The following is a 21082-nucleotide window of genomic DNA, read 5'->3' as shown; positions in this document are numbered from 1 at the left end:
TTCCGCATGATAACTCGAGCGGCGCGGTGAGGCTTGTTTTGCTTGCAGCTGTGCGCAACAAGGTGGCTGTAGTGGCTCAGAAGGCCTTTTGATTACCGTTGTCGTCTAGCTTATTATTAGACTGCAAAATAGATGTTCTTTCCAGAAAAATTGGAGCGGGAATAAGCTGGTGGGCACCCTTCTCACATCACCTTGAGACTCGCCCAGCGAGTTTCTCCTCGTTTCTAGAGTGGCGAATGATGAGTTCCACACAGCCCACTCATGATAAATGTAATGCACAATTACGCACCTCTTTTAGCTTCTTTTCTCTTGATCTGCTACATGGAGCGTTTCCACCGTGGCTTCATGGTTAGTGCCTTCCTCTCCGATCCGGATCGAGCGGTCCGGGTTCGATCCCAGGCCGGGGACATTGAGTTGTGTTCTTGGGCAAGACACTTAACTCTCACAGTGCCTCTCTTCACCCAGGTGTATAACTGGGTACCGGCGAACTTAATGCTGGGGGTAACCCAGCGATGGACTAGCATCTCATCCAGGGAGGGGGGGGGGGGGGGTAGAAATACTTCTAGTCGCTTCATGCAACTACAGAAACAGGGATAAGTTCCGGCCTGATGGGCCACTTGGCTCGTATGCGGACTTCACCGTTCACATGAGATCACGATAGCCATATTAGGGAGCAACGACGACGATGCCGTCGGTCATTTCACGTTGTTGTTTTGCAGAGGACGGCAAATAAATGTACAAAGATTTATAACGCACGTGCACAGCGATTGTTTTCCTCATTAAACCTTTTGTTTAGTGACGTTCTCGTTGCCGTCGTCGTCGTGGTTTGCTTAAGCTCCCTATTGGGGTTCTCATTTCCCTTCTTAGGGAGGATTTTCTTGCAGACATTATAGCTGTGATCATGAATGCCCTCGCTGGAAGCCGGATTTACTCAGGGACATAATTCGTCTTCAGTGGTCAGAGAAAACACTTGAAGAACCATTAAGCACACGGAGTGATTTTATTTTAAATACTCTTATATACATAGCAACGTACTCTTAGCGCATGCAATGAGACATTTAGATAAACAACATAAAAATATCAGCGTTAAAAAATATCAATAAATAAGAAAATTTCATTTAACGACCGTCTATACGGGAGGGATCCAGCCTATATAGAGAAAAGTCTGTTTTATAACAGATAACTTTTGAATTTTTGTTGGCACTTTGATCTTAATTATTGAGCATTTTTGGAAATAAACATTTTTTTTTACATTTTGGTTTTAGACACGTTATTAGGTTCCTGCAAAGTAAATATTAGTCGACATAGTTAACGTAAGGCATGTACAGGTTACTTCATGATCACAGGACTTGGAAGAAGTCCAGTTGTTTCATAATTCTAAAAACAGAATCCGAAAATCGAGGGACCAATAACTCGAGGAAACTTATGCCGCCGTATCTATTTTTCGACACTGAAATAACAGGCGAGAAACCCAGCAGGCTGTACCTCTGAACAACACTTTCACTTCTTACTTTGTCTTCTTTCTTAATCACTGTTTAAGAAGTTTCTGTCAGTCTGCTCACAGGTTTAGTTCAAGTCACACTTTACCGCCCCATTTTGAATGGTCAGAAACCTCGTTACGAGTTTCTGTTCCTTTGGTAAGATAATCTCGCCCATAAACGCTAAGACGCGGTCCCAAAGCAGCTTTGACTGTAAATACTTATGTTACATTTTAAATAGATTTGGGCAGATTCGCTACATATTTCCAGCTACGAATGAACCTAAATAGCTTTAAAATATATACCTCTTATTAACTGAGTTCGAGGTCTGTACTGTGAGTTACGGACCGAGTTTTTTTCCCCTTCGATTTATGGCTCGAGTGCGAGGCGCGCGGGCCGTAAAACGATGGGGAAAAAAACGAGGATCCGTAACTTACAGTACAGACCGAGAAAACGAGCTTGGTACGATATTTATCATATCTCTACTGAGGGTCTGACGGGTTCGGGAACGATTTCTATTCACGCGGGACGGCTTCAAATTTCTGAAGTACGTCGAAAGCAAAACAAGTCAATTTGAAATCGTTGTAAAGTCGTTAGCAAGTTTTGACTCATACACAATTTTAGGTCAAAGAAAGTTTTGAACTTTTACTTGCTATAAAAGTAAAGAACACTTGGTGATAAACCACGAAACATTTTAGCAAAAACAGCTTTAAATTTTAGCGGACCGTACAGTAGAGTATATATACGGCCCGCTAAATCGACCAATCACAGCGCGCGTAGTAACTGAGAGATATAATAAATTACTTTGTACTTTATCGTCTTGTGCACGTCATTTTTATGGATCCTCCTTGATTACGTAAAAACGAAGCGAGGATCCACTGATTCGTTTACATGGTTGTTAAAACACGTAATGAAATCGATACTAAAAACTCTTAACTTCATGAAACGCCTTCTGAATAGTCGCGCAGTTGATGAGCGTCAAAATGCTGAACAAAGCACACATAAAATAAACATTCCCTTTCAATATTTATAGGGCTTTACTGTCACAACGAGCGCATGGATCCTTGAGACTCCCGTCGATTATGAAGAGAGCCATGTTCGTCGGAATCCAGCAACAAACTTCTCCGCTGTCCTGAGGCGTCACGGAAACTTTTCCTTGACCAGCCGTACACGATACAGTTGAAAAAGCCTTGCATGGGTGCTGTCAGACCCTGTCAACAGACACACAAGAAATGACAGTACATTACACGTCGGACGTTTTCATACTGACAAACAATAAAAACCGTCGTGCGGTTACTAGCAGTAATCTATAAATTGACGCGTTCACTAACTCGTGCTACGCACCCAGACTAACCAAAAGTCAAGTTAAAGATGCTGTTGCATCAGCCAACCAGGTGCAAAAGTAAATTTTGCTGTACCAATAGTGGTTTTGTTGGTGGGAATTTTCCCGCGCTTTTATGCAGCGGTAACAGGCCGCCGCAACTCTTACTCAAGATTTTCAACAAACACTGAACTCCGCAACATCAACGTTCTGACTGCATAGCTTGGTCCTGTCATTTGATCAAAGCCACGTGCTTGTTATAAACTGAAACACTGATTTTAATTTGAATAAACAATGTTATGAGCGCAAGTTAGCCCTTGGTCACTAAGAAAATCGGGGAATGTGGGTTGTACAACATGAGAAAAGGCAATTATGCTATTGATGAAAATGTGGCGGCCAATTCAAGCCAGAGTTCTTACCAGCATCACAAACAGCACGGGCCAATGGTGCATGTTAGAGAGGGTTACTCTTGGATCTATGTCGCATACTGCTACCACCAGGGCTGGACAAAAAAAAAATTGTGAGTCAGCGCTTTCAAAATCAAAGTTTTTCAAGGACTACAAAATGTGGTTTATTTTGAAACTTTACTGAATATTACTGGTGAGAAATTCGTGCTATATCAGCACAATGCCCTTAAACTGAAAAGAATGATGAGTTTCCCATTCTCAATACTTATACGCTTGAGAATTTATTGATAAGAATTTGTTATTGTAAAAAACAAACTGACGTCAGTTTTTCATGCGTCTGTCCTGTTATTGACAATGAATTCCGTCATAACGTTGTCAAAGTAGTCTGTGGAGCAACTCGGCTATCGCCTCGTGGATCCACAGCTCCTTTGACGATATTATGACGAAATTCATGATCAATAACAGGACAGACGCATAAAAAACTGACGTCAATCTTTTAATTTCAGACCCCTGAAATTGATACAGGTCTCTGATACACGACCTCGGCTAACAAGGAATAGCCTACGCGCAGACGCGGAAAAGTCATTATTTCGTGTAAAACAAAGGAAATAGCAGACGACTGCACGTTATCCAGGAGCGGCTTCTACTTTTTAAAAACATTTGAGAAGGGAATGAAATTCCTCGATTTCCAGTGGAAAAGAGGTAGTTCTATCTAATCAATATACCATATTGCAGATCAACATGGCTCAAAAACCTTGCCCTCTGGTACCCCACAAATTTATGCAGCTAACATAAGAGAGCACCTCAGGGTTCCAATCCTTGGGTACATTTTTCTATGGAATGTGTCTGTGTCTTTTGCAAGATACAACGACAGACTAAACGCCACGACTTTTCAGTTTTACTTCAGTAACAACTTTGTGCTTGCAAAACTCATTACAACAATCCTTTCCTGGCTTCAGTGCACTTATATAGCAATTCTTTAGAAAAGGTTAATTCCTGCAATCAAAATATGTCTTTTTGGGTTTAACTTTTCGAAGCTATGCTCCTGATGTTGTACCTTGAAATCAAATCTCAGTTACCTGGGCTCCAGCAGATCAGAAACACCAACACGTAAAGGAAGACTTTATTACGGATGGCATCTATACTGGCACGCTGACGGTCTGTTAATACTCCTAAGAACAAATCACAGTCAACGCTATGAAAAGGTTAGGGCATCTTGAAAAGTTTAGCCTGAAGTTTTCAAGTTCGTCCTTTGTAATCCGTGTTAATCTTCTCCATCCTTGACCATCCTTGTTCCTTTATGGATTTTTGTCATCTCTTTGGTGTTTTTCTTTCTTAGTAAACTATTACCTTCAGGATTATTTCAATTTAAAGGCAATTTTGTTCGAGCCCAAAATAACTCAAAATACCGTGACTTAGCTTCTTGAACCTGGAAGGACATCATACACTCACCTTTTAAAAAAATAAATGCTTTGGTGGCCGAAGAACTTCAAATTCGTGTTTTGAAGAATTTTAACTGTAAATTGTCAGTCAATTCAATTGAATTGGGATATTTCACGTCTTAAGCTTGAAAGCCATTCAACAAGGATGTGAGGCAATTTTGGGCAGAAACTGCAAAATTGCCTGAAAATACGTCAACTCCACGTTAAATTTTGTTATTGTAAGTCAAATGAGAAAAAACTGTGACTATGCTGAAGGGAACAAGTAAGGCCCGGTCCACACTACGCTGGAGGAATTTGCAAACGGAGGCTTCACTCTGAAAATGTTTTCCGGCCACACTACACCGGCGGAATTAGAAACGCAACAATCAACGGCCATTTTGGATTTGTGTTTGAAAAAAACCTCGGGCAGTGAAATCACATTATTATCGTAAGGTCATCGTTTTCAAAAAGCTCCGTTTTCAAAATGTGTTCTGTCCACACGAAAACGAAAAGCCAGCGTTTTCAAATTCCTCCGGTTTGAAGAGCGTTTTCGTAAAGCTCCGCTTTCGTGACGGTGTGGATGGTAAACCTAGCCGTAGAAATAAAGCTGCATTTTCAAATTCCTCCGTCCCGTTGTGTGGACGCGAGGCCTAAGAAAATTATCGTCTCAAATTATGTTATAAAAATTGTTATTTATATAATTAACTCCAACCTGAATAAATAACAGCCTTTCTGTGAGTTCGGAGCATCAGAAAATATATCAGCTATTGGAAAAAAAAATGTTGTCAGTTGACTTTCTCCGACCCCTTATTCCAATTATTGAAAATCCATTTTTTTTTTACATACATACATAGATGTACAATCGAGACTCCATCTATATCCGTGGTACTGACTAGCTATTATTGATCCGCCTATTAAAGTGCACCTAACCCCAAAAAATTTTTTTCGCTAGAACGAATCTACTTATTATTTGAAATAGTTCTGCGAAAAAATTTTTGGATTCCGTTAAATCCTCGATTTTCTGTGCCACGACGAAATCTCGAAAATAGCTCCAAAACACCGCCATTTTGTTTCACGACCGAGTTTGAGGAGAATGGGTCCAGCGGCTCTTGTGACGTCTACCCAGGAAGGTTGGATATCTCATTTCGTCTCATTTCCTTCAGGATGGTGCAATACACATTCGAAAAGTGCGCAGAAACGCCTTCCAGAGGCGCTATCGGCTGTTGCAGCAATATTCCAGATTTAAAGAAAGATATACTGTACAATTTACTGACGATGATCGGCTAATGGTGCAATAAAGACGTAAACGATGGTTGAGTTTGTCGAACCGAAACAAGCGAACTGAATCTGTGAAAACCATTGAAGAACTCTCACTGGAATTTGTTCCGCAGACTTTCGAACGCTATTTTCATAAATTTTCTGCTTAAAGCTAACCAGCAATTTGTAGAAATACCACCGACAACCTATATCTTCCAATCCCGCAGTATTTATAACATAACCGGCAACGTTGTGTGATCCGGTCATGATCAAGAAGCGTTATACTAATATGTAAATAGATCGCAACTGTACGCCGCTAACCAACACTTATTTCTCTTTCGATTTAGATGAAAGTCGAAGATTAATCCTCTAGAATTACATGATAACAAAATTGTTCGACTCACAGAGTTTTTCGAAGGTTTGGAAATCAGCAGTGTGACAAAGATTCTGTGCAATAGCGTCGAAAATATGACCGCGTAACATTATCTGCGGACCGCTTAGGGAACACACCCTTTTCGCTTATCCGACGAATTTCACTGCAAACTTTGAGAACAATTTACATTGGTTATTTGGAGTTACGACTTAAAACGTGTGACAATGTGTAATCGGTAATTGCATGAAATGTTTCCTTCCGCCTTACTTCCCGCAGCTTCAAAAATACAGCTCCAAACAATACGATTTTCAATCGATCGAAGCCAATGTTTTGGAGGTCATCAAGTCTCGAAAACTGCAACACGTACGTCGCTCTTATAAACATGAAGCATTCAACTGAAAGTAAAACACAAACTGGATTTAACAGAACCTTGACAAAATACATTCTCGGTAAGGACAAATGTAAACGGGCTATAAACACGCGTGGGAATCTTATGTTTAGTTGACGAAATTACCATCCAAAGCAGTCCTTGAGTTTTCTTTCCTGCTGTTCGTTTGCCTGCTCCTCCACTTCGTATCTAGCTTTCCATTCCTTATATACAAGCAGCTCGTCCGCAAAGACGTCTTCCCCGTCGTCGCTTGAAATATTGTAAATTGCTCTCAAAGCTCTAAGCAGTGAGTTCAGAGTTGTCGAACGTGCTCGATCGAAGTTTATTTCGGAGCCTTCCGAATCGAAACTTACCTCTGACTCCAGTGACGAAAAAGAAATGATTCTGAGACAAAACTTGGACGTTTTAGTCCCAAAATACATCGGTACGATTAGTTTTGCATTCTATTTTCTCGAGCAAATACAGTGAGTTGACTGAGGCGCTATTGTGTTTGGTTCCTGGGTAGACGTCATCAGGTACCGCCGCCCCAGACTCCCTAAAACGCGGTCGTGAAACACTTAATCGCGACTTTGAAAGGGCATAGAAAATCGAGGATTCCACCAAATTCAAAAATTTCTTCGCCCAAATGCTTCAAATAAAGTCTAGATTTGTTTTAGCGAAAAAAAAATTTGGGGGTTAGGTGCACTTTAAACAATAATTTATTAATAACATCATGCATATGCCTAGCCACTTAAACAAAAGAAAAACACATTTGCTACTCCTCAAGTGTCAAAAGAATACAGCATCAATGCAGAAACCTCCATTCAGTTTGGGCTCTGCTCAACGAGACTAGAAATGCTTTGCTCCCCAACAAATTACAAACCCATGGTTTTTCACTCTTCCAGTCAGCTTAAAGAACAGAACGGTACCAATTTCAAGCCAATTTTCGTTTCTTTGTTATCGATTTTCAGTACAACAAACAACATATTCTGTCGCAGTTTTTGACTTTCCTAAATTTTTACTTAGGCGCACACGGACTTGCATAGCCAAAATGCTACTGTACAGTGGAACATTTTAGAACGAAGGCCCCTGTAAATCTCGGCCAAAGTTATTAACTGTAATGGAAATCAACCCAGGTATATCGTACCCCCGTTATAACAAGCACACAGTCCTAGTCCCTCGGCACTTTGTAATACTCCACTTAACATAGGAACTTATTCTGCTTACCGTGAGTGCAACAATGGAAAAGGTCAAGGTTGTGACCAGTGCTACAGAACCATAAGACTGCCACATCGAGTGCGACTTTGATAGGGAACTCTGAAAATAATAGCAATGACGTAAGGCAAAATTCAGATGAGTCACTCACTGATCCGGCCTTCCCTCTGTTACAGCCGCCAGTGTTTAACTATAAAAACCGGTTATAAGCCCTTCCCTGGTTTTAGGCCCATCTCCCTTACTTTGTGTGCCTCACTGACCAGTATTTGCCATTATGAGGAAGCTTAGTTTATACAACGACCTCTGGGCTTCAGGAACTTGTTTCCTTAATTGCGCCCTCTGTTCTTGTTCTCAAGACCACAAAACATATTTTCATACAGCTAGATACTGTTTTCATCAGCTTATTACGAAACATTTTTTCTTTACATATATATACTAACTATAAGCTCCCCCTCCGCTCCCCGGATATAGGTCCACGCAAAACATCTCACTAGCAGACGAAACCGGTCGATTACTAAACTCAGTTACACAAGATTACTGGTTGTTTTTATTTATTTTTTTATTTTTTATTTTTGGATTACTAGTTGCTGCTATGTGCTGTTCACAAGTCTTCTTATTTAGAAACTAGCAGTCGTGATGTGGAATAAGCCCGGGGCTTAGCGCAGTTTACAACTGAGTGTCGTAAAACCAAAACCAAAGCAATCACTCTAGCCAATCACAGAGGACACAGGCAAGCCAATGTACCAATCAAAACTCAAGGTAATTACATGTAGCAGACACTAAGCGCGGGAAAACAAGTGGGAGCAAGTTGCGATTGGTTTTGGTTTTATTTCTGATTGGATAACAAAATGGCGCGAGATTTGTAGACTAAGCCAATCGTGTAGCGTAGTATTGCAAAACCAATCAGTTCTCGACACTCAAGTGGGAAGTGCTCTATGACCTGAATTTTACGATAGTTAAGAAAATAATTTAACCGTTACCCTCTACTGAATAGCGTGCTTTTTACATAACAATCGCAACCATGTCACAACAGCTCTGATTCCGAGCCAAGCTATGCCAAACCGCCCGGGAGTGATAAGAAGTGGCTGTATTAATTTACAGGCTACGACGTTTCAGAAGTATTTAAACACAAACAAGAGATTGCATTATTTTCAAGGTTCTGCTCTAATTGCAACGGAATGTAGCTAGGCCAAAGTTAGCCTGCGAACAGACTCCCGGCGAGGAGGGAAAAAAATTTCGGCGAGCGCGAAACAGAAGAATTTGGAGAGCAAAGCGATTGGGGCGCTTCGTTCGGGCTCACTGGAAGCCTGTTCGCAGGCTAGGCCAAAGTCTAAGTAACACCTTAATTAACGCACTTGATATTCAAACTTGGAGAAGATGAGAAATGATTAAGTGGGCTGAGTGATACAGTTGACAGAATTTGTCAGAGAGGGCAGGCTAATGGAGATATTTTACTACAATTTTAGCCCATGCGTAGTTAGTGAGCACAGTTCACAAAATATCAATTTCTGATGTTGAATGATGAAACTAACCTTAACCTTGGGTCGGTCAAAAAGTAAGAGGCAGCTGGATAAAAAAAATCGCAACTCAATATTATTACAAAGTTCACCTACACCTACGTACATGCATTGATTACAAAAGAGGACTAGCTACTTGGCCTCTTAAAGATAAACAACCGCTAATGATAATTCCACCCACTTTCAGTAGACACTGAAATAACAACAGGTTCTACAGTTAAGGACGGTGCCTACTTTTGCCTAGTGCGCACATGTTCTGTGCATCACGCAGGGCATGGAGCGTATCCCGGTTTCTGTAGCATGAAGCAACAAGGAGTATTTCTATTCCCCCCTGGATGGGATGCTAGTCCATCGCAGGGTTACCCCCCAGCATTAAGTTCGCCGGTACCCATTTATACACCTGGCTGGAGAGAGGCACTGTGAGAGTAAAGTGTCTCGCCCAAGAACTTAATGAGAGACACTGGGAACGAGGTTGCCCGACCAGGGCTCGAACCTGGACCTCTCAATTCGGAGACGAGCGCACTAACCAGGAGGCCACCACGTTTCCCGACGCTACCGAGTACGCGAGTAAAATGAAAACAAAATTTTCCTACTGTGACCAAATCAAGTTTAATGAACCTGTACTAAAACCAGGCATACCAGATATGCAGCATATCGCTAGCAATTAACTGCTAACGGCTTCTAGCTGAAAACTAGCTGTTATCTGTCGAAAATTTTACTGAAATCCAACTGTAAACAGGTACCTGCAGATTGCGTAGTGCGCGCGCAAAACAAGTGCGAGAGACGCAAATGTTTGATTTACGCGGGAGGAGACAGGAAAAAAAATGTACCGGACACCGTAAAAGTTTTCAAAACAGATGACAACAGCTCAATGACATTTAACGTTAAAAGACGCGTGGTTACCCCTACATTTTATGTTTTGAAATGGAAGTGGCAAGCCTATTCAACACGTGATTAGTTTCTAGTTGTGAGGAAAAGTTATTTAGACTGTATTTTGGCTAAACCAGAGGAGAGCTGTCTGGGACGCTAAAAGCGCTGTTGCGACGATTTTGTTGTTAAAAATAATTATACCAAAATTTGTTCTCATGTTACTATTTGCCATGTAGTTAAGATCTTTATAAATCAGGGTTTGCTTTCTGTATGCAAAGGCGAATTCTAGGGAAATCTGTGAAGAAATATCTTTTCCTTCTTTTACTGAAAAATGCTGACGTCAACATTTTTATTCCAGGTTCAAGGCTTGGCAACCGCCAGATTTCTTTGTGGATTCCAACAGCCCTTACTAAAATCTATCTTTTTCCATATGGTCCTAATTTTGCGAAAAGACCTTTGTATTCATAGGCACCACTCAACACCCTTGTTCTAATACTAGAGAAAGAAGAACATCGATGAGTCATAAAGACTACACTTTCTCAAAGTCCGTTGTGCAAGGCACTCCTCTTCCTCATCCTCATTCACTCGGGTTTTGAGCATTGTAGACATTTTTCTAGTTCCGAGCCTGGCTTTTTGCAGCTTGACTTGTGAGCAAGTCTTACTAAAGACCAGCACTTAAAGAGAGAATGCAATGTCAAATGCACTCTTTTTAGTATTCCATTGTACGTTCTTTTGGCATAACCTTGCCATTGCACTTTGTGTTTCGTTACCATTCCAGCAACACATTCCCTTAAAGGCTACTTAATCTGTCCAGCACTTTATTGGTATTTGAGCTTCCTAGTCCAGAGTGTTCGAAAGCCAATTACCACTTATTCACAGAAAAAAAAAAAAAAATACCGTTTTAATTTTTATTGTTTGGAAGTGTGACAGTTTTAGAGAATTTAAGGTTAGTCAGGGCCAGACCTGGAGGACAAAAGCACTTTTACAGAAAACCTCTACAACCTGGAAGAGGAACTGTGGGTGTCTGTAATTGCCAAAATTCACAGCACAATGCATTTCCATTGGCTAGACTTTAAGTGCGTTGGGACCCAAAGGAACTGGGGCCTGAATACACTCGAGACTGAAGAGCTCAATTAGAATATAAAGCCATTGTGCATTGCAAACAATAGAGAGGAGTGCTCTCTAATATTGAAATCTTGCCTAGCCTGTGTGGCTGGCAGGAGTTTGTGCCTGTGAGCTTTGTTTCAGTACTAGGGGCATCACCACTCTCCTTGCAGCTTTGCCACTTTCATAAGAAGCACCACCAGGAAAACAAAACTCCTGCTCAAGGAATCACATCAGCTAAGTATTTTTATTGTATTTGTATTGTTCACCGAAAAACCCATGATGGAGGCCAGATCTTGTAAAGAACAAAAGTGTCTACAACCAAAGCTAAATCTGATCACTATTCCTATTTGCATTCTAATGAATAATCACCAGGATTAAAGATGGACAGGTAAGTTCTTACCGAGTGCAGTCACCAGGGCTATGGACTTCATCATAGTGAAAGAGTAAAGGGACCATAACTGCCACAGGGAAGATCCTATGAAGAAAGAAATGATTAACATATTTTTTAAAAAAAATTACTGTATATCAGAAAGGATATTAACTCATTTGCAGGGAGAAGATAGAGTCGGGGTGGGGGGGAGGCATGCCAAATTATTGGGGTGGGGAGACAATCATTTCTTTAAATCAATCACACATGTTTCTCTGTCATTCATACTCTCAGGCTGCCTGATACATGCACAAGGCTTTTTGCTGCAATCAGATATCTTAACCCAACTGTTAATACTCAGTCAGACTTGATTGACCAATGGAATGCAAACAAGGGCCACCTTCAGGAATCAACAGCAACTAGAGTATTTGCATGCTTTCTTCTCAGAGAAGTACAAATGTTAACACAACATAACTCTGACAGGTCTGTCTTGTTGTCAAGTGACAGTGCAACCCTTCTTCATGACAGACAAGAACAGCATACTGTACATTGAACCAAAGCTACTGATAATCGTACATGAACATGTGTAAACTGAAAGTCTGATACCAAGAGGGTGGGCTCCCTTCTAAAAATGATGGGAGTGCTTGTCGCATCTTTTGGGGAGATTGGGGGGGGGGGGGCGGTAACATTGGCCAATTGCTACCACGTAGACTTAGGGTGCTTAAATCTAAAATTCTCATTGTTGAAATTATTGTGGCACCTGACCAGTTAGGGTGTCACTGAGCTGTTACTCAGCTGATTTTTAATTGAAACTTTTCATTTGTATGAAATATAGTCACAGTAACTATTTCAAAATCATTTCAGTGGTAAATAAATTTTGATAAATTAACCGTGGTACCAGGTTTTGGGCTGAAAAATAAATTTAAGCCAGCAAATTGTATTATTGATACCTTGTAGGGGTTAAAATATATTTGAATCAGCAAAACAAGATCCTGGTACCATCTCCTGATTCTTTTCAAATTTTCCAACAATTGCCCCTGTCACTGTTGTAGTAGAGTTCTCCACTAGCAGTCAGATAAGTGATGAAGTTAACTAGTCTGAAATGAATATATCTGTTCATGACGTGAAATCAGTCAATAACACCGCTTAGCTACATTGTATTTGTACTCACCAACACATTCCATAAAACATCCTGGAAAGGTGAACATAAAGTTTACTTGGAGAAGCCTATTAACAAAATAACATAAGAATACAACACAAGGAGGAAATTATTCAGGCATTGTCCAGCATGAAATTATCCAACCCTACAATCAGCTGCATGTGGCTTGCTCTGAGATTTATGAGTTATTGCAAATATTACTGATAGATAAATTACTTTTGCTGCGATTGCCTAAATTTGCCTAAATGATTTGGTTTCAGTTGCATATGAGAGTCCACAGAAACTGCTCTTACCATTACTTTGGGTTTCATTACCAACACTTACTGAGGAGAATTGCAAGTTTTGAACCTTCTCTTGCAGTCTGAGGAAAGCATTTAAACCATAGTTGACCGTCAAAAAGAATGTTGCAAGATGTGCCATCTGGTGATTAACAAAACCAATATCAATCTTCAGTTGATATTAATATACTGATATCATTTATTAATTTTGTTAATAAAAACAAATGAATCCCACTATCTTGATCCCACAAGGGAAATTAAAAAAGTTTCAGATAATGGGAGTTGAATGACTGAAAAGTATTAATTATAAATTAAGGAAAAAGATTTTGAGTTTGGATAGTGGAATTTGAGATAAAGGTAACCGAGCTCGAGATAGCAAGCTTCTACTATAGTAAGAATGCTTTGAGTGGTTTTACAATATTTTTTCTTCCAAGGTAATCAACATACCTCTGCAAAAACGTCCAAATAAAAACAATTCCCTTCCTGTTTATGAAACCAAAGACAGGCACCAGAGAACCACAAGGAAGCCAAAAGCAAGTCTGCTAAGGCTAAATGGAACAAAGGGTGAACCTAAAACATGGCAAACAAAGTGTTACAAACTTTTGTGAACTGCAAAAAGTAGTTATTTTCATTTTGTTTTAAAGGTGAAAATTAGTTAAAAGAACTCAATGAGTTTGATTTACTCAAGATTTACTTGATTAAGTCTTTTAGTCTCACTTTGAGAGATTGCTCCAAAAGCTTCCAAAAAGTCACGGACTATCTTACATGTACTTCCTCACATACACAACCAATGAAATAGTGGTAATTGGCTTAAACCAGTAACCACAAAAAGAGCATATAACCAGACAATTTGTAAAAACAGTGAGTAGACATAATTTTCTGATTTTTCAAACCTCCAATGGAAACAAAAATTGGTTTGAAAAATCGGAAAGTTCAAGAAATCAGGAGTAAAAATGGGTTTAACTGAGGGGAGGAAAATGGCTTTTCGTTTGAGTCGTGAGCTGTTAAAAAAGATCTATGGTTTGAGAAATCTAGATTCCAGTGCATCTGTTAAAACTGAAATAGAATTGACTCAAAGAATATCATATACCTCTGGTCGTCGAACAATCCTTTTGACAACAGAATAAATTATCACAGATCCAGCTCCAAGAATACTGCAATTTTAAAAATGAGGTGAAAATTAACAAATTAATTTTATTGATGCATACAACTAACCAATTTAGAAAAATTAATGTACTTCTTCATAATTATACAGCATGTGTAGAAAATGATCCTGTACATGTACACATACAGAGGCGTCCTTGTCGCACAGTTGAAGCTCTTGTAAGCTACCACCTCAGGAATTTGAAAATTAAAGTGATTCAGACATCAAACTTTACCAGTGGCAAACCTAATTTCAATATTGTATGGTACATGATAAGTTCAGTATCTGAATTAGTGACGAGCGGCGCATTAGTATTTGGGTCAACCTTGCCGACGTATTAGACTACACCTGCTGTCAAATGCAGCAGCAAAAGTTGGACTTTGATTCAGACCTCAAACTTAACATGATGATGTGCTGACACGTATACATGTACGTTACAGAATATACAAAATACATTGTTATATTTTACACCACAGATTTTGGCTTTTTTACCTCAAAGAGATTGGTATCAAACTTAACATCCAATAATTGATTATTAAGTTTAACACCTTTAGACTCCAGGGTCTGAGTCAGCTGTAAAACTTAATTATCTGAGTCAACTCAAATGGGTATAAGGCTGGCACATATAAACTTCCACATCTGAACTGGGCCTTAAATGCCAAAAGTGGTTAAAGCAAACAAATTTCAACTAGAATTAAGGAAAAATAAGACAAAAAGATTCAAAATTTCACCAGAATGCAATTTTGATCCTGTTCTACTCTCCCTAAATACACAGAATGCAAATCTGGCGGACCACTTGGTCACTCATGGGCAGGGCAAAATAAAACAGACCAGATCTATGATAAAGAAAGACTTTTCCAAGGAAGCATTGTCAAAACAAAACACAGAGGCCTGACTCTTGCCTCGCTTTCATACAACTTGTCCCTGGTGCCGACCGAATGGTCCTCCATATTGCATTTGGTGTATTATTGTTCTATTCTGTTCTGTAGACTCTGCATTTGTGCCCAGTGGCCTATCAGGTGGGTGCCTATCATTTCTTCGCTTCTTGTGGCATGCAGTGACCAGGAGTATTTCTACTCCCCCTAGTTAGAGGGGATGCCATTCCCTAGCTTGTAGGGTTACAATATGCATTTAAAATTTGCCAGTACCCATTCATACTCCTGGGTAGAGAGAGACACTGTCAGGGGTCAAACTCAGGTAACTTGATCCAAGCCCAGTATATTAGCCTGTGTTACAGCTGCCCTGTCCAGAAGAACAAATCATGTTCCAGGCACATGACTTGGTGTGAGTGGCATTTAGATTTACAATTTTGAAGTACAATTTAAGCCATGTTAACAGAGATAATCAGCATTTTGTGTAATAGACAAAATTATTCTGCAAGAGGCTGGTTTCTTTACCTGTGAACATTCAAAGGTCATTAACTGTCTCATGCAAAGATCATGTGCAGAAAGTAGGTTCCTTTGTTGTCTCCACATGACACATAAGCTGTTGTGACACTGAAATGGTTTTTATGTGAGTGATTTATGCAAGGAACATGATTATCAACAGCAACACACAGAGTGACGCTCTCTCCAACTTTTTTCTTTCAGGGAGGGTGCATGGCTGTAACACAGGCCACTAGTATATTAACCATCAAGTCACTACTCCTTCCTTCAATATACATGAATCTTATAATTTTGATACATACCTTAGCACTGATGTCAAAATGTAAATAATAGCAATAATCTTTTTCTATAAAATACAAGAGAGAAAAAAATTTTAAACAAAATTTGAATTTTAAGAAATGGTCATTACTTCTTCAAGCTTTACTCTGAAGTTTGAGTATTTTTTCAGTTACTAAAATTTTTTTGTGAAGTTCATATATTTTTGTAATTTTTTTAAAAAGATAACTGTAAAGCGCTAAATTGATTAGAACTATATAATAATAATAAATGTTACCTATTATAGTAATTATTATTAATACCAATTATTATTACTAACTACTTAAGAGTCCCTGTCCATAAAAATGGAAAATAACTCGGCAAGGGTCGAAAATTCGATTTTGCTCATATTCCTATGGTAGATAGGCTAGGGCATGACAAAAACTACTGGATAGTTTTTTTGGCAAAATATCCTTTTATTTCAAAGAAATATGCAAATTACCAAATTCCGTTAAAATCGTCATTTGACGCACCATTTTATTAAACAAGTTTAAGAGCTTCGCATGCAAAACCACATCATTCTTCCGTTTTTAAAACACTCAAATATTTTTGTGCAATGTTTAATTGTGTACTGGGTTGATTTTAGGGAATGTTGCGGTTTTTGTTGGGTGTAAAATAATTAAATTTCGAAGACATGTATTTCATTTACTTAAAAGTACTTTGTAAAAATAATTGATTTTCACCATGTGCGAAACCTTCAAATGGATTAAGCTTCTGGTGGTTGAATCGCAGAAGGATGGTCTACAGATTCCTGTAAAAATTTCTTTGGGCAAATGATTGTGAGCGACGCGAGAGCTTTTCAAAGTACGTTAAAAATACAGATATTTGACCGTCCGTCGTCAAATTTCAATTTACGGGTTAGACATATATTTTAGCACGCGCCACATGTCTTGAGCTATATTAAGTTGAAATAGAGACAGAGCTGATAATTTCGAAATGTTCTAACCTCATTTGTGGTAGAAGGCAGGTCCAAAAACCTATTTGACGTGTTTCCGTCACCATTCGTCGCACATAAAGCAGAAGTTTGCTTTTGTTTACACAACGTCCGATGTACATCGCCAACTGCCAACTGATTTAATGGTCGAATACCATGAATCTATGACCCTCTTTCGACACATATGATCACCACTGCATCTAAGTCAAAAACGGCTAAGTGATTTGTAGATAGTTGCTTGCTTTGCACTCCACCAAAACATTACGTTTGATCATCGTTTGGTCTATTGCTGCTTGAATCCTTGCTTGCAGCGGTTTGTTGTTTGTTCGTCACGCAATGCTGTCATTCCATTTTAGGGGGTAGGGGTAGGACAATTTCTATCCTAATACGTAAGGGTCCGTAAGGCTTGGAACCACAGGGAGCACACAATCTTGTTGAGTAGGAAGAGATTAAATTAAGCAATGAAAAGAATAAATAGTTAACCATTGCCCGTGTTGTCATCTTTTACTAGACAACCGCTACCTACACACCCTGTGTAAATACTGTAACGCTAAACTCGTACCTAGGTCTTTTCGCACTGTGCAATTATTTTTGGTTTACATATAATACAGTGGGTTACCCTCGGGGAAATGGGAAGTGGCCGCTTAATAGGGGTTGGCAGCTTAATAGAGGTTTGTGTACCTTGAATACTTTTTCACTATCGGGTTATAAATTTAGCTAAATTTCTTAGTAAACATGGAGTCAATTCAAGACAATCATGATAGACGTCATTCTCGGAGACTCTGGGGCAGTTAGTAGGGGCGGGGAAAAAGTCTAAAAGGGTCTTCGCCCGAACTTTTTTCGCACCCGTTAAGACTCCCCCTCCCCCCCCCCCCCCCCATAACTGCCCCTGGGTCTCCGAGAATGACGTCTATAATGATTGTCTTGAATGGACTCCATGTTCACTAAGAAATTTATAACCCGATGCATGGTGAAAAAATATTCAAGGTACACCAACCTCTATTAAACGACCAGCCCCTATTAAGCGGCCACCTCCCATTTCTCCGAGGGTAGCCCAAAAATAATTGCACAGCGCGAAAAGACCTAGGTACGAGTTAAGCGTTACAGTATTTACGCAGGGCGTGTAGGTAGCGGTTGTCTAGTAAAAGATGACAACACGGGCAATGGTTAACTATGCATTCTTTTCATTGCTTAATTTAATCTGTTCCTACTCAACAAGATTGTGTGCTTCCTGTGGTTACGGACCCTTACGTATTAGGATAGAAATTGTCCTACCCCTACCCCCTAAAATGGAATGACAGCATTGCGTGACGAACAAACAACGAACCGCTGCAAGCAAGGATTCAAGCAGCAATAGACCAAACGATGATCAAACGTAATGTTTTGGTGGAGTGCAAAGCAAGCAACTATCTACAAATCACTTAGCCGTTTTTGACTTAGATGCAGTGGTGATCATATGTGTCGAAAGAGGGTCATAGATTCATGGTATTCAACTATTAAATAAGTTGACAGTTGGCGATGTACATCGGACGTTGTGTAAACAAAAGCAAACTTCTGCTTTATGTGCGACGAATGGTGACGGAAACACGTCAAATCGGCGTTTGGACCTGCCTTTTACAGCAAATAAGGTTAGAACATTTCGAAATTATCAGCTCTGTCTCTATTTCAACTTAATATAGCTCAAGACATGTGGCACATGCTAAAATATATGTCTAACCCGTAAATTGAAATTTGACGACGGACGGTCAAATATCTGCATTTTTAACGTACTTTGAAAAGCTCTCGCGTCGCTCACAATCATTTGCCCAAAGAAATTTTTACAGGAATCTGTAGACCATCCTTCTGCGATTCAACCACCAGAAGCTTAATCCATTTGAAGGTTTCGCACATGGTGAAAATCAATTATTTTTACAAAGTACTTTTAAGTAAATGAAATACATGTCTTCGAAATTTAATTATTTTACACCCAACAAAAACCGCAACATTCCCTAAAATCAACCCAGTACACAATTAAACATTGCACAAAAATATTTGAGTGTTTTAAAGACGGAAGAATGATGTGGTTTTGCATGCGAAGTTCTTAAACTTGTTTAATAAAATGGTGCGTCAAATGACGATTTTAACGGAATTTGGTAATTTGCATATTTCTTTGAAATAAAAGGATATTTTGCCAAAAAAACTATCCAGTAGTTTTTGTCATGCCCTAGCCTATCTACCAAAAGAATATGAGCGAAATCGAATTTTCGACCCTTGCCGCGAAATTAAGAATTTGTCTGATTTTTACAGGCAGGCACTCTTAATAACCGAGAGTAAGGTCGTTACGGGAAAATCTCAGACTGAGGCCTTGCCGTATTGACCAAGCGATAGCGAGGTCAATACGGTAGGCCGAGGTTTGAGATTTTCCCGTAACGACCGAACGGTCGAGGTTATTAAGTTGTTTATTATATGGCTCATGAATTTAATAAAGAAAAGAAAAAATTATTCGAGCGGAAGTCGTCAATTTACATCCGGTGATGCATGCATTTACCAATTCATTCATTGTCTCAAACCCAGGGCAAAACTACACAGTCAGTGACCTTTACGTATTCTGTGAAAAACACACATTTCTTTATGGGAAAAATGATTGTCACAGCCTCAACAAGGTATTTTAGTACCGTGGTGCCAAAACTTGATGGGGGAGTTTTTCCGACTTTCGTGGCGAAATGTCAACGCATATAGAAAAGACAGAAAGTACTTCAAAATAGTCCAAACCAAGGGTCTTCCGGTGAAAGAAAATACTAATGTTTCAGAATGTACTGCTCAGAATAACTCAATCTCCGCATCACTTTGGACAACATATCTTCACCTTCTTCATTCTGGGATTTATGGATGAACTTTTCAAGCCTTGTGAACGTCTAAAACTACCTGCAGTTATCAGAAACAGTGCTACCAACAGAAACCGCCCGATTGTTTATATTTGATGATCCTGGAAGCTGATTTACACTTGCTTGTGTTAAAGCGAGGGAATCTATTTGATAAGAACTGTTGCGGAGTTCATTATTTCAGTAATTGTTGTGATTAAGATGATGACTTATAAGTTTCTTAGTAGTGTTCTGCTCAGGATGCATGACAGATCTGCCGATGGTGTTTTTCACTTAGCGATTTTAGCTTTACCAGACTTGGTAAACTTAGATTGTTTTTCACCAGTGCCCGCCAAGGTTCCGGCTGGTAAGTCAAAAACGACTTCCATATAAATTTTGTTAAGGAAAAATCTCTAAACTTCTAGCAACTCGGATTAAATTTACTTTCTCTTACTGTTTTTAATCGGCTTTCATCGTTTCAATGCGTTTGGATTTTCAGAGCCGGGCCCGTCTTCCTAATTTGCATAATCCGTAATCGGCCCGTGGGCATTACAGCTGCATAATGACCGTTCAGATCTCGTTCTTAGCCAATCAGAACGCGCGTTATATTGACCACAAGCCAAAGCCATATAATAATATTATTTTAAAATTCTCCATTCACTTATTTCAAACTTGTTAAGTCAAACAATCATAATGAAGTTATTGTATATGTTCATAGACATTGTCTAGTCTACATGTAATAAATGTATAGGCTTTAGCAGCTATTAATAATACCATCTGCTACTGAACTGAGTGAAGGTGCTATACCAGTACTTTCTTTTCAAAATTTTCTTACATTTTCACCTCATATTTAACTGTCAACTCAGTGTAAATAAAGAATTTTACTGAAACTTGCAAAAAGAAGTCAAAGACGATTTACAGCATATCTATCAATCACTGAGAAAACTACTTTTACACAGCTTCTTACCATCTTCCTCTCGTGCACGTTGTTATAGAGACAGTGTCGAAAATGGTGGCTGTGGCTGGAAACATTAAGAGGGAAGAATGGTGTGAAGTTCGACATGTTGGTCAGTCACGAGATACTGGTTACGTTGAATTGCTCCTTTGGCCAACAATTTAGACAGCAGCCTGCCCAGCAGCGAAAATTCCAACCACCACCTTAGTCTGAGGGGAAAAATACAACTCTTCCAAAATAGCCAAAAAAACTGAACAGTGCGCTATCTGCTACAAATTGGAAATCTTTGGGTTAATCAACTAAACGAAACAGACAACCTCGTCCGTGCCGACGCCATGTTTTTGCAACTTGTGTCCAGGCTATCCCGGTATT

General features: G+C 39.5%; 1 protein-coding gene across 1 annotated transcript; it reads right to left on the bottom strand.

Annotated features, from left to right (window-relative positions):
• Positions 1–981: 981 nt before the first annotated feature.
• On the bottom strand, positions 982–21062 carry LOC110041690 (transmembrane protein 116-like). The gene is made up of 13 exons (XM_020746999.2): positions 20723–21062; positions 15969–16012; positions 14228–14291; positions 13585–13707; positions 13184–13279; positions 12872–12927; positions 11734–11808; positions 9372–9405; positions 7852–7941; positions 5340–5391; positions 4286–4378; positions 3219–3301; positions 982–2689 (listed from the first exon to the last, which is right to left on the bottom strand). The coding sequence occupies exons 1-13, from the start codon at positions 20816–20818 to the stop codon at positions 2522–2524; spliced, it is 1074 nt and encodes a 357-aa protein (XP_020602658.1). The 5' UTR covers positions 20819–21062; the 3' UTR covers positions 982–2521.
• Positions 21063–21082: the final 20 nt, after the last annotated feature.

This window comes from Orbicella faveolata, unplaced genomic scaffold (genome assembly GCF_042242905.1).
Source record: "Orbicella faveolata isolate gen_17 unplaced genomic scaffold, um_ofav_v1 contig_47, whole genome shotgun sequence".
In the NCBI taxonomy this organism is placed as follows: Eukaryota; Metazoa; Cnidaria; class Anthozoa; order Scleractinia; family Merulinidae; genus Orbicella; species Orbicella faveolata.
This window is presented reverse-complemented; position numbering and strand designations above follow the sequence as displayed.

Excerpts from the sequence above, each read along its gene's own strand:
- LOC110041690 (XM_020746999.2), bottom strand. The coding sequence starts at position 20,818 with ATGTCGAACTTCACACCATTCTTCCCTCTTAATGTTTCCAGCCACAGC. Across the intron at positions 11,809-12,871 it reads ATGTTTTATGGAATGTGTTG|GATCTTCCCTGTGGCAGTTA; the intron begins GTGAGTACAAAT and ends CTTTCTTCATAG. Across the intron at positions 9,406-11,733 it reads AGCCCTGGTGACTGCACTCG|CTGCCTCTTACTTTTTGACC; the intron begins GTAAGAACTTAC and ends TTTTTTATCCAG.